This window comes from Pleurodeles waltl, chromosome 6, assembly GCF_031143425.1.
Source record: "Pleurodeles waltl isolate 20211129_DDA chromosome 6, aPleWal1.hap1.20221129, whole genome shotgun sequence".
Taxonomy (NCBI): Eukaryota; Metazoa; Chordata; class Amphibia; order Caudata; family Salamandridae; genus Pleurodeles; species Pleurodeles waltl.
In genome coordinates, this window is record NC_090445.1 from 4,851,609 (window position 1) to 4,865,548 (window position 13,940).

The 13,940-nt window shown below is 54.2% G+C and overlaps 1 protein-coding gene across 2 annotated transcripts in view; it reads right to left on the reverse strand.

Moving 5' to 3' along the window:
• The window catches only part of LOC138299034 (adenylate kinase isoenzyme 1-like), a 150,221-nt gene that overhangs the window by 14,207 nt on the left and 122,074 nt on the right, over nucleotides 1-13,940 (reverse strand). For both annotated transcript variants that reach the window (XM_069236955.1, XM_069236956.1), the window contains one exon: nucleotides 3,615-3,731. In XM_069236955.1, coding sequence (XP_069093056.1) covers nucleotides 3,615-3,731 — 117 coding nt within the window. The remainder of the gene's footprint in view (nucleotides 1-3,614; nucleotides 3,732-13,940) is intronic.

Here is a 13,940-nt window from a genome sequence, read left to right on the forward strand (position 1 = left end):
CAAGTGAGGTATCATTTTTATCGAGAGACTTGGGGGAACATAGATTAGCAAAACAAGTGTTATTGGCCCTTGTCTTTCTCTACATTTATTCCTTCCAAATATAGAAGAGTGTGTAAAAAAGACATCTATTTGAAAAAATGCCCTGTAATTCACATGCTAGTATGGTCACCCCAGAATTCAGAGATGCGCAAATAACCACTGCTCCTCAACACCTTATCTTGTGCCCTTTTTGGAAATACAAAGGTTTTCTTGATAGCTATTTTTACTCTTTATATTTCAGCAAATGAATTGCTGTATACCCGGTAGAGAATGAAAACACACTGCAGGGTGCAGGTCATTTATTGGCTCTGGGTACCTAGAGTTCTTGATGAACCTACAAACCCTATATATCCCCGCAACCAGAAGAGTCCAGCAGACGTAACGGTATATTGCTTTCAAAAATCTGACATTGCAGGAAAAGTTACAGAGTAAAACGTAGAGAAAAATTGATGTTTTTTTCACCTCAATTTCAATATTTTTCTTTTTCAGTTGTTATTTTCTGTAGGAAACCCATGTAGGATCTACACAAATTACCCCTTGCTGAATTCAAAATTCAGTCTACTTTTCAGAAATGTTTAGGTTTCTGGGATCCAGCATTGGTTGCATGCCCATTTCTGTCACTGACTGGAAGGAGGCTGAAAGCACAAAAAATTGCAAAAATGGGGTATGTCCCAGTAAAATGCCAAAATTGTGTAGAAAATGTTCCTGAAAGCTGGGAAGCTGCTGAGTTTAGCACCATAAACCCTTTGTTGATGCCATTTTCAGGGGAAAAACCACAAGCCTTCTTCTGCAGCCACTTTTTCCCATTTTAAAAAAAAAAACGAAATTTTAACTGTATTTTGACTAATTTCTTGGCCTCCTTCAGGGGAACCCACAAAGTCTGGCTACCTCTAGAATCCCTAGGATGTTGGAAAAAAAGGACGCAAATTTGGCTTGGTTAGCTTATGTGGACAAAACGTTATGAGGGCCTAAGCGCGAACTGCCCCAAATAGGCAAAAAAAGGCCTGGCACAGGAGGGGGAAAAGGCCTGGCAGCGAAGGGGTTAAAGATGGATATGTTAAAATTATATTAAAAACAAGTATTGAAGCTCATTGTGTTTTTTAATCTTTAATCATTCCACTGAGCATGGCTGAGAGTCATACCCACCTGTCGCTGGACGCACAGTGAACGGGCAGTAGGTGTGCCTGGAGGCCACCTCCAGCACACAGACGAGACTGCGCCCAGTGTTGTCTGGGGGTGATGGGGACACACCTTTCCATAGTGATGATGTCCAACTCAAGCTGTCCTACCTTCCTTTCTACCATCAGGAGAGATCACCTGAGGACGTCATTAACAGCTCCAAGGGCCTCATTATGAGTTCAGCGGATGGGATAACCCACCCGCCAAACCTCAGATGGGGAGGTTGCCACCATGCTGGCTACCTCCCTGCCAAGGTTTCCGCCTGTCAGTCCAGTGTGAAGGTATCTACAGCATTGATGCCGGCTCGTAATGGATCCTGCGGCACAATGAGCATTGCGAGGGTGTTGGGCAGGGGGAGTCCTGAACTGCCCATGCCAATCGCATGGGTAGTGCAGGGGCCCCCCTATAGCTCCCTGCACCTGTTCTCCGCCAGCCTTCACCGAAAAGGCTGGCGGAGAACCAGGTCGTGATCAGCAGTGTGGCGCTGCATGCAGTGCCACCCTGGCTGATTCTGACCTCTGCCACTGTCAGCCCGTCGGGATCACTGATCGTGGCGGAGACGGCGGTACCCTGGCTGTCTGGCCATCAGGATTGTAATGTGGCGGTCAGGCCGCCACAGCAGCAGTGGTCCTGACCATGACCGCGAGTCTGGTGGTCTCTAGACCTCCAGCCTCGTAATCAGGCCCCATGTTCCACATCATGTTTCCGTACCTGAGGCAATATAATGAGGGTGTCTCAAGGGGTCCCCAGTCTTGTAGGGAAGCCGCTGTCATTGCTTAGACACTTGCGATCCCATGTAACACCCAGTGCTTAATTTGCAAAATAATGAGTGCCGGTGCCCAAAGCTTTGCTCAGGAGGACGCGGCTGGTGCTATTAAATCTCACTGCTCCCAGTACCAAGGCCAGTAGTCCTGGATGCACCCCAGGCCTCTTTTATCGACCACCAGACACTCCCTGCCCCTTTAGCTCACACTGCAAGTTCCTGTTTTCTCCCTCTGTAACGCTTTTCTTTTGTTTCTTTTCCTCATATGTTCCACTTTGTCAATCAATATTTGTAAAGTGTGGCTACTCACTCATGAGGGTCTCAAGGCACTGGGGGGGGGGGGGGTGACAGGGGCCTCATCTGAAGAGCCACGTCTTGAGGTTCTTTGTGAAGATGGTGAGTGATGGGCTTTGTCTGAGGTGCACGGGGAAGTTGTTCCAGCTCTTTGCTGCAGTTTAGGTAAAAGATCGTCCTCTGGTGGGGGTTTTGCGGATGCGAGGGACGGTGGCCAGGGCCATCGGGGTGGAGCAGAGGGATCTGATGGGGGTTGTGTATGGCCTTGTACGTGTGGGTGAGAAGCTTGAAGGTGATTCTCTTCTCGACCGGTAGCCAGTGGAGGGTCCTCAGGTGCTGGGAGATGTGTCCTCAGAGAGCAAGTCCTGAATGAGTCTGGTGGTGGCGTTCTGGATGAGTTGAAGTTTTTTTACGCTTCTAGTTCCTAGGTGCAGGCGTAGAGGGCGTACATACACATTTGTGTATTGTTCTCTCTCTTGGAAAATGTCTGATGAGGAAAAGTAAGTGCTGGTGGCCCTCTCGCATGACCACCAGCTCAAATTAAGCACTGATAACATCACACCACTAAGAGCACAATTTCAAGAACAGGAAGCGCTTTGTTTGGACCCATGTGTGACCTTCCTTTTGACTATCTGTGGGTGGAACTCGCAGAGTTACATGAAAACTCTGCGAGATTCCGTGAATTTCCACGAGTGGGTGGAAATCGCATGCTGCGCTGCTCATGCTGATTTTTTGTGCCTAGAGTTTGTACCCTGCCGAAAAATCTGAGCAAATGCCTGAAGGTTCTTGAGATGGTTCTGCTGCCACTCAAGTAGATTTTACAGCAGTGAAAATCTCACTGGCTGCCATCCTAGCGCCCAAAAGCACACTAGGGCACGCCAATTCTCGCTCATGCTCGCCAACTTACCGTTGGCAAGCCGCGTGCAAGGGAAAGCTCTGCCACACAGCAGCTGGTGGAATGTGGCTGGAACGCCACAATACATGCGTAACGCGGAGTGGCCAAAACTCCATGCCAACTTCCAGAGCGGAATGTATCGCCAACCCCCACATTTAACAGCACCGGAAGCATTCTGTGGGTCAAACCACATCTACTCTCTGCCGCAAGGATGTCTCAGATGTGCCATGTCTCTTTCTACCTGTCTCTGGGGAGTGAACTCAGCAACAGCTCCTTTTCAACACCTGACCCACTCTGTGTCTGGATCAAAATGTAAGACAAGTCCATTGGTATCTACATAGTCCAAGAGGAGGGAGCCCCAACAGCCTTCTTTCCCTTTTGTCTTTCCATAAATGTATCTAAAAGACCCCCTTCCCCACCTCTCCACTCCCCACCGGTCCTCACCTTCTTTTCAAACTCGTGTCCCTGCTGCACATCTCGGGGGTAGCCGTCGAGGAGGAACCCCGGAGACTTGTTCGCCTTGGCCACCATTGCATCTCTCAGCATCTCCAGCACCGTGTCCTGTGGAGGAAGAGAAGAGGTGGTCACAGGGCTGAGGGGGGGGAGGAGAGAAGGGGAGAGAGACAGAAGGAAAGAGAAAGACATAGAGATATAGGTGAGAAGAGGGAGAGAAAAGGAGAGAGAGAGGAGGAAAGAGATACAGAGAGAGAGAGAGGGAGAAGGAGAGAAAGGAGAGAGAGATAGGGAGATAGAAGAGGACAGAGAGGGGAGAGAGAGAGAGAGGGAGAGAGAGATGGAGACAGAGTGAGAGGGCAGAAAGGGAGAGTGGGGGAGGGAGAGAGGGATGAGAGAGAAGAAGTGAGGGAGAGAGAGAGGGAAACAGAGAGGGGTGAGATAGGGAGAAGAGAAGAGAAGAGAAGAGAAGAGGAAGGAGGGAGGGAGGGAGGGAAAGAGAGTGAGAGAGAGAAAAGAGAGAAGGAGACAGAGAGAGAAAAGAAGAGGGGGAGGGTACGGGAGGAGTATGGAAGAGAGAGATGGAGAGCACGGGAGGAACATGGAAGAGAGAGAGGGAGAGCATGGGAGGAACATGAAAGAGAGAGAGGGAGAGCACGGGAGGAACACAGAAGATTGAGAGGGAGAGCACGGGAGGAACACGGAAGAGATAGATGGAGAGCACAGGAGGAACATGGAAGAGAGAGATGGAGAGCACAGGAGGAACACGGAAGACTGAGAGGGAGAGCGCGGGAGAAACACGGAAGAGAGAGATGGAGGGCGCGGGAGGAACATGGAAGAGAGAGATGGAGGGCGCGGGAGGAACATGGAAGAGAGAGATGGGGTGCACAGGATGAGTGTTGAGAATGGCTCTTTCTCTAGGGTTATCCTCAAGCTTTTTGCCTTTCTCCTCCTATTTTTCTGACCCTCTCTTTGTTGGCGTTAGGACTCTGGACACTTTACCACTGATCATCAGTGAGAAAGTGCATGTGCCCTCCCTTCTAAACTTTTTTTTATTTTTATTTTTTTTATAACCGATGTAGCGCGCCACCATGCTCATCGCCTCTTCTAAACTTGGTATGATTGGCTTGCACCTGTTTGGCTTATTTAATTTACCTGCAAGTCCCTTGTAAAGGGGTATACCTTTTACCCAGGGCCTGTACATTAAATGCTGCTAGTGGGCCTGCAGCACTGATTGCGCCATCCACTGAAGTAGCCTTTCAAGCTTGTCTCAGGCCTGCCATTGCAGGGCCTGCGCGCGCAGTTTACTGCCACATTGACTTCAGCAGTCAAACTACTTGCCAAGGCCTAAACTCCCTTTTTACTACACCTAAGACACACCTAATGTAGGCCCTGGATATCCCTATGGGCAGGTGCTGTGTATGTAAAAGATAGGACATATATTTTTATGGGTCACATGTCTTAGTAGGGACAAAAAACCTATTTCGTTTTTCACTACTGTGAGGGCTGCTCCTCACATACTTTTGTATTGGGAATTCCCTTATATATGTCTAAGTCATAATTTCTGATCTGTAAGGAGTAGCTCAGGCATGTTTGGCATGCTTGGAATGGTAGTGAGAAATCTTGATTACTGATGTAGTTGGATTTTACATTACTATTTTAGAAATACAACTTTTAGAAAGTGGGAATTTCCCTGTGCTTATAAAGCCAGTGCTTTGCAACCTGACTTTAGTCCACGTCTGGGGCAGAATGACAGCTCTACTTGGTGCATACTTTCCAGACAGCCATCACACAGGAGGGGCTGGGTATCACAGAAGAGGCATCTGCATACTGATAGTTGTCCTAGGCTGGGGAGAGGGAGGGTCGTTTACAACTTACATGTGAATAGGCTGTGTCCTGCCCTCACACAATGGGCTGATTACCCCCCCTACTGATGTCTGGAGACAGGGCTGGGTTGAAAGGGTGTTGTGCTTCACTTGGAAGGGCTCTTTTGAAGCCCCCCCCCCGAACAAAGACATTTTGGAGTATAAGTACAGGGGCTCTGATCCCATGATTTTAGAGTACATTTGGAACTGGGACTGAACCTCTGTCAGAAGGACTGCTGGACTGTTCCAAGAACTCATCTGGACTCCTCTTCTGTTGTGCCCTATTGCCTGCTATTTGCTCGATGGCACAAAGGACTTACTGTATGGCTTGTCTGCGTGTTGCCCTGCTGCCAGCTGCTCTTTGACTGAGGGTCCCCAGGCACCTTTGGACTGCCAGGAGGAACTGCCATTGTTGACGTGATGTGTTGGCCTGCGTGCATTGCCCCCAACTAACAAGTGTTCTCCAGGGGCCCCTACTGACTGCGCCCGCTCCCTCAGAGCCCCTGCACTATCCGGATTGACATGGGGCAGAGGCTGACAGATGTTCAAAAACAGCTCATGAGAAGTTCTTTAGCATTCCCACTTTTACTGGGCCACGACTCTGTGATTTTTATTCCTCTATTCCCCATTAAGCACAGGGTGAGCGCTTTATTACCTCCCACCATGAGGGAAGCGCTGGTTACTGTTCCGGTTCCGTGTGAAAATTGGTGCGTGGCGAGCACACTTATCTCCACATTCTTTTGTTTCCAAGACAAGCGCACAGTGAGCACTTCATTCTGTCCACCTCCCTAACCAGTGTGTGGTGGATGCGACAGGGAAGTTGTGGTAGCGCTGACCTGTGCTTCCCGAGGTCCAGCGTAGCAGAGGGTGAGCATCTTTCTGCACTGCCAGGAGCACAGGTGATTCCCCCATGACCCTGCTCCAGTTGGGACACTCCGAACAGAAGGAGGGGCCTGACTTCATAACCCAGGGAGCACCCCAGGGAGCACCCCAGGGAGTACCCCAGGGAGCACCCCAGGGAGCACCTCAGGGAGCACCCCAGGGAGCACCTCAGGGAGCACCCCAGGGAGCACCTCAGGGAGCACCCCAAGGAGCACCCCAGGGAGCACCTCAGGGAGCACCCCAGGGAGCACCCCAGGAGCACCCCAGGGAGCACCTCAGGGAGCACCCCAGGGAGCACCCCAAGGAGCACCCCAGGGAGCACCCTAGGGAGTAGAAGAACCCCGCTTCCGTCGCACTGTGGGCAGGGACATTAAGGGATGCCCGCCACCTTTCTCTGTCAGACGCCGGTCCTTGTGATGAATTGAGGAGGCGAGCCCTGTCCCCAAAGCGCCTAGACCCATCTGGGGCAGGATTACTGCTGCGTCGCCAGAGGTTGCACTGTGACCCATGGACTGCGCCTTCCATGGAAGGACATAGGGCCAGATGTAGCAAAGTGTTTGCGCCTCGCAAACGGCGAAAATCGCTGTTTGCGAGGCGCAAAAGCCACTTTGCTATTCAGAAATGCATTTTGCGAGTCGACTCCGACTCGCAAAATGCATTTCCGACTCGCAAATAGGAAGGGGTGTTCCCTTCCTATTTGCGACTCGCTGTGGGATGCAATTCCATTTGGACTCGCAGTTACCATCCACTTCAAGTGGATGGTAACCCACCCCATGGGACCCCTTCCACTTTGTGAATGGACCCAAAAATATTTTTTCAGGGCAGGGAGTGGTCCAAGGGACCACTCCCTGCCCTGAAAAAATACCGAAACAAAAGGTTTCGGTTTTTTTGCAGTGCAGCTCGTTTTCCTTTAAGGAAAACGGGCTACACTTCAAAAAAAAAAACTGCTTTATTTAAAAGCAGGTCGCGAACATGGAGGTCTGCTGACGTCAGCAGGCCTCCATGTTAGCGAGTGCCTATACTCGCTATGGGGCCGCAATTTGCGACCCACCTCATGAATATTCATGAGGTGGGTCATTGCGACCCCATAGCGAGTTGCAGTCGATGTCTGAGACACCGTACTGCATACCAATTTGCGAGTTGCAAATTGCGAGTCGCAGGGACTCGCACTTTGCAACTCGCAAATTCGTCAGTTGCTACATCTGGCCCATAGCTCATCGGGAGTAGCAGTGGTGAGTCGGCCCCGGGGGAGTTTTGGAGCCGGATGCATCTCCCTGGCCTGCAGGACATGACCTGCATGGTGCAGGTGTCTCGTGCCTACGCTTCGGCCCTGATTTCCGCATTAGGGGTAACAAAAGCGCAGGTGCTCCGATGTTTTCGCTCACAAGTGGCCACAATGCAGTAAGGCTCGCAGAAATGTATTACTCAGCCCAATAGAAGCACGGGGCGCTGTGGCCTGTGGTTTCAGGATTATAGGTGCTATGAGTCACGTGCTTCTCAAAGTGAGTCTACATCTCTGGCAATGATTATATGTCCTGTTAGAACCTGAGCCATAACACGTCATGTTGATACTTGCACAATAATTATGCTGATGGTGCATGGTGTTCACACAACTATTGTGACAGCCTACCTGCTCCGCCTCATGCCTTGATGTTATGATGTTGTACTTGCCTAGCCAAGATAATGAGGACTGACTCAAGATTTGCATAATGCGCACAGTACTCATAACTATTGTTGATTTTGGTTATGTTATACACAATATACTATATTGTTATATATAATCATGTGTGGAGTCTCTTTGGTGGTGTATTTATTGTGTCACTGGTGTGATTGTGTTGCACAAACCTTTACACATTGCACCTGGGGATAAGCCTGACTGCCACGTGACCAGGGGGCGAGCAAAGGTTACCCTTGGGTAGTAACTGCCTTACTCTGTGTAGAGTGCTGGGTTCTGCCTGGCTGGGGAGCAAACCCTAGCCAACCAGAAACCCCATTGCTAACAAGAAGCACAGAAGAGAAAGATGGAGAGCACGGGAGAGAGAGATGGAGAGCATGGGAGGAGCACGGGAGAGAGAGATGGAGCGCATGGAGAGCACAAGAGGAGCACGGGAGAGAGAGATGGAGAGCATGGGAGGAGCACGGGAGAGAGAGATGGAGCACATGGAGAGCACAAGAGGAGCACACGAGAGAGAGATGGAGCACATGGAGAGCACGGGAGGAGCACGGAGAGAGAGATGGAGAGCATGGAGAGCACAAGAGGAGCACGGGAGAGAGAGATGGAGAGCATGGGAGGAGCACGGCAGACAGAGATGGAGAGCATGGGGAGGACCACGGGAGAGAGAGATGGAGCGCATGGAGAGCACAAGAGGAGCACGGGAGAGAGAGATGGAGAGCATGGGAGGAGCACAGGAGAGAGAGATGGAGCACATGGAGAGCACAAGAGGAGCACAGGAGAGAGAGATGGAGCGCATGGAGAGCACAAGAGGAGCACAGGAGAGAGAGATGGAGCACATGGAGAGCACGGGAGGAGCACGGGAGGGAGAGATGGAGAGCATGGGAGGAGCACGGGAGAGAGAGATGGAGCACATGGAGAGCACAAGAGGAGCACAGGAGAGAGAGATGGAGCACATGGAGAGCACGGGAGGAGCACGGGAGAGAGAGATGGAGCGCATGGAGAGCACAAGAGGAGCACAGGAGAGAGAGATGGAGCACATGGAGAGCACGGGAGGAGCACGGAGAAAGAGATGGAGAGCATGGGAGGAGCACGGGAGAGAGAGATGGAGAGCATGGGAGGAGCACGGGAGAAAGAGATGGAGAGCATGGGAGGAGCACGGGAGAGAGAGATGGAGCGCATGGAGAGCACAAGAGGAGCACGGGAGAGAGAGATGGAGCACATGGAGAGCACGGGAGGAGCACGGGAGAGAGAGAGATGGAGCACATGGAGAGAATGGTAGGAGCACGGGAGAGAGAGATGGAGAGCACAGGAGGAGCACGGGAGAGAGATGGAGAGCAGGGGAGGAGCACAGGAGAGAGAGATGGAGAGCACGGGAGGAGCACGGGAGAGAGAGATGGAGAGCACGGGAGCAGCACGGGAGCGAGAGATGGAGCACATGGAGAGCATGAGAGGAGCACTGGAGAGAGAGATGGAGAGCAGGGGAGGAGCACGGGAGAGAGAGATAGAGAGCATCGGAGGAGCACAGGAGAGAGAGATGGAGAGCACGGGAGAGAGAGATGGAGAGCACGGTAGGAGCACGGGAGAGAGAGATAGAGAGCATGGAGAGCACGGGAGAGAGAGATGGAGCGCATGGAGAGCACAGGAGGAGCACGGGAGAGAGAGATGGAGAGCATGGGAGGAGAACGGGAGAGAGAGATGGAGCGCATGGAGAGCACCGGAGGAGCACGGGAGAGAGAGATGGAGAGCACAGGAGAGCACAGGAGGAGCACGGGAGAGAGAGATGGAGAGCAGGGGAGGAGCACGGGGGAGAGAGAGATAGAGAGCACGGGAGAGAGGGATGGAGAGCACGGGAGGAGCACGGGAGAGAGAGATGGAGAGCAGGGGAGGAGCACGGGAGAGAGAGATGGAGAGCACAGGAGGAGCACGGGAGAGAGAGATGAGAGCATGGGAGGAGCACAGGAGAGAGAGATGGAGCGCATGGAGGAACACGTAAGAGAGAGATGGAGAGCATGGAGAGCAGGGGAGGAGCACGGGAGAGAGAGATGGAGAGCACGAGAGGAGCACGGGAGAGAGAGATGGAGAGCAGGGGAGGAGCACGGGAGAGAGAGATGGAGAGCATGGGAGGAGCACAGGAGAGAGAGATGGAGCGCATGGAGAGCACGGGAGAGAGAGATGGAGAGCGCGGGAGGAGTACGTAAGAGAGAGATGGAGAGCACGGGAGGAGCACAGGAGAGAGAGATGGAGCGCATGGAGAGCAGGGGAGGAGCACAGGAGAGAGAGATGGAGAGCACGGGAGGGGCACGGGAGAGAGAGATGGAGAGCATCGGAGGAGCACGTAAGAGAGAGATGGAGAGCAGGGGAGGAGCACGGGAGAGAGAGATGGAGAGCAGGGGAGGAGCACAGGAGAGAGAGATGGCGAGCACGGGAGAGAGAGATGGAGCGCATGGAGAGCACCGGAGGAGCACGGGAGAGAGAGATGGCGAGCACGGGAGGAGCATGGGAGAGAGAGATGGTGAGCACGGGAGGAGCACGGGAGAGAGAGATGGAGAGCATCGGAGGAGCACGTAAGAGAGAGAGATGGAGAGCACGGGAGTAGCACGGGAGAGAGAGATGTAGAGCACAGGAGGAGCACAAGAGAGAGAGATGGAGAGCATGGAGAGCACGGGAGGAGCATGGGAGAGAGAGATGGAGAGCATCGGAGGAGTACGCGAGAGAGAGATGGAGAGCACGGGAGAAGCACGGGAGAGAGAGATGGAGAGCACGGGAGGAGCACGGGAGAGAGAGAGATGGAGAGCACGGGAGAAAGAGATGGAGAGCACGGGAGGAGCACGGGAGAGAGAGATGGAGAGCATCGGAAGAGCACGTAAGAGAGAGATGGAGCGCATGGAGAGCACGGGAGGAGCACAGGAGCGAGAGATGGAGAGCACGGGAGGAGCACGTGAGAGAGAGATGGAGAGCAGGGGAGGAGCACGGGAGAGAGAGATGGAGAGCATGGGAGGAGCACGTAAGAGAGAGATGGAGAGCACGGGAGGAGCACAGGAGAGAGAGATGGAGGGCATGGAGAGCAGGGGAGGAGCACGGGAGAGAGAGATGGAGAGCACGGGAGGGGCACGGGAGAGAGAGATGGAGAGCATCGAAGGAGCACGTAAGAGAGAGATGGAGAGCACGGGAGGAGCACGGGAAAAAGAGATGGAGAGCACGGGAGAAGCACGGAGAGAGAGATGGAGAGCAGGGGAGGAGCACGGGAGAGAGAGATGGAGAGCACGGGAGGAGCACGGGAGAGAGAGATGGAGAGCAGGGGAGGATCACTGGAGAGAGAGATGGCGAGCACGGGAGAGAGAGATGGAGCGCATGGAGAGCACGGGAGGAGCACGGGAGAGAGAGATGGAGAGCAGGGGAGGAGCACGGGAGAGAGAGATGGCGAGCACAGGAGAGAGAGAGATGGAGCGCATGGAGAGCACGGGAGGAGCACGGGAGAGAGAGATGGTGAGCACGGGAGGAGCACGGGTGAGAGAGATGGCGAGCACGGGAGTAGCACGGGAGAGAGAGATGGAGAGCATGGAGTGCACGGGAGGAGAACGGGAGAGAGAGATGGAGAGCACGGGAGGAGCACGGGAGAGAGAGATGGAGAGCACAGGAGAAGCACAGGAGGGAGAGATGGAGAGCATGGGAGGAGAACAGGAGAGAGAGATGGAGCGCATGGAGAGCACGGGAGAGAGAGATGGAGAGCACGGGAGGAGCATGGGAGAGAGAGATGGAGAGCATGGGAGGAGCACAGGAGAAAGAGATGGAGAGCACCCGAGGAGCACGGGAGAGAGAGATGGAGAGCATGGGATAGAGATAGAGTGCATGGAAGGAGAGGAGCACAGAGAGAGAGATGGAGAGCACGGGAGGGGCACGGGAGAGAGAGATGGAGAGCATCGGAGGAGCACGTAAGAGAGAGATGGAGAGCAGGGGAGGAGCACGGGAGAGAGAGATGGAGAGCACAGGAGGAGCACAGAAGAAAGAGATGGAGAGCATCGGAGGAGCACGGGAGAGAGAGATGGAGAGCACGGGAGGAGCACGGGAGAGAGAGATGGAGAGCACGGGAGGACACGGGAGAGAGAGATGGAGAGCATCGAAGGAGCACAGGAGAGAGAGATGGAGAGCACAGGAGGAGCACGGGAGAGAGAGATGGAGAGCATGGGAGGAGCACGAGAGAGAGAGGTGGAGAGTATGGGAGGAGCACAGGAGAGAGAGATGGAGCGCATGGAGAACACGGGAGAGAGAGATGGAGAGCACGGGAGGAGCACGTGAGAGAGAGCAGGAGAGCAGGGGAGGAGCACGGGAGAGAGAGATGGAGAACACGGGAGGAGCACGGGAGAGAGAGATGGAGAGCACGGGAGGAGCACGGGAGAGAGATGGAGAGCAGGGGAGGAGCACGGGAGAGAGAGATGGAGAGCACAGGAGGAGCACGGGAGAGAGATGGAGAGCACAGGAGGAGCACGGGAGAGAGAGATGGAGAGCAGGGGAGGAGCACGTAAGAGAGAGATGGAGCGCATGGAGAGCACGGGAGGAGCACGGGAGAGAGAGATGGAGAGCACGGGAGAGAGCTGGAGAGCAGGGGAGGAGCACGGGAGAGAGAGATGGAGAACACGGGAGGAGCACGGGAGAGAGAGATGGAGAGCACGGGAGGAGCACGGGAGAGAGATGGAGAGCAGGGGAGGAGCACGGGAGAGAGAGATGGAGAGCACAGGAGGAGCACGGGAGAGAGATGGAGAACACAGGAGGAGCACGGGAGAGAGAGATGGAGAGCAGGGGAGGAGCACGTAAGAGAGAGATGGAGCGCATGGAGAGCACGGGAGGAGCACGGGAGAGAGAGATGGAGAGCACGGGAGAGAGCTGGAGAGCAGGGGAGGAGCACGGGAGAGAGAGATGGAGAACACGGGAGGAGCACGGGAGAGAGAGATGGAGAGCACGGGAGGAGCACGGGAGAGAGATGGAGAGCAGGGGAGGAGCACGGGAGAGAGAGATGGAGAGCACAGGAGGAGCACGGGAGAGAGATGGAGAACACAGGAGGAGCACGGGAGAGAGAGATGGAGAGCAGGGGAGGAGCACGTAAGAGAGAGATGGAGCGCATGGAGAGCACGGGAGGAGCACGGGAGAGAGAGATGGAGAGCACGGGAGAGAGCTGGAGAGCAGGGGAGGAGCACGGGAGAGAGAGATGGAGAACACGGGAGGAGCACGGGAGAGAGAGATGGAGAGCACGGGAGGAGCACGGGAGAGAGATGGAGAGCAGGGGAGGAGCACGGGAGAGAGAGATGGAGAGCACAGGAGGAGCACGGGAGAGAGATGGAGAACACAGGAGGAGCACGGGAGAGAGAGATGGAGAGCAGGGGAGGAGCACGTAAGAGAGAGATGGAGCGCATGGAGAGCACAGGAGGAGCACGGGAGAGAGAGATGGAGAGCATGGAGAGCACGGGAGAGAGAGATGGAGAGCACGGGAGAGAGAGATGGAGAGCATGGGAGGAGAACAGGAGAGAGAGATGGAGAGCACGGGAGGGAGAGATGGAGAGCACGGGAGGAGCACGGGAGAGAGAGATGGAGAGCAGGGTAGGAGCATGGGAGAGAGAGATGGCGAGCACAGGAGAGAGAGATGGAGCGCATGGAGAGCACGGGATGAGCACGGGAGAGAGAGATGGAGAGCAGGGGAGGAGCACGGGAGAGAGAGATGGAGAGCATGGGAGGAGCACGGGAGAGAGAGATGGAGAGCATGGAGAGCAGGGGAGGAGCACGGGAGAGAGGGATGGAGAGCACAGGAGGAGCAGGGGAGGGAGAGATGGAGAGCATGGGAGGAGCACGTAAGAGAGAGATGGAGAGCACGGGAGGAGCATGGGAGAGAGAGATGGAGAGCAT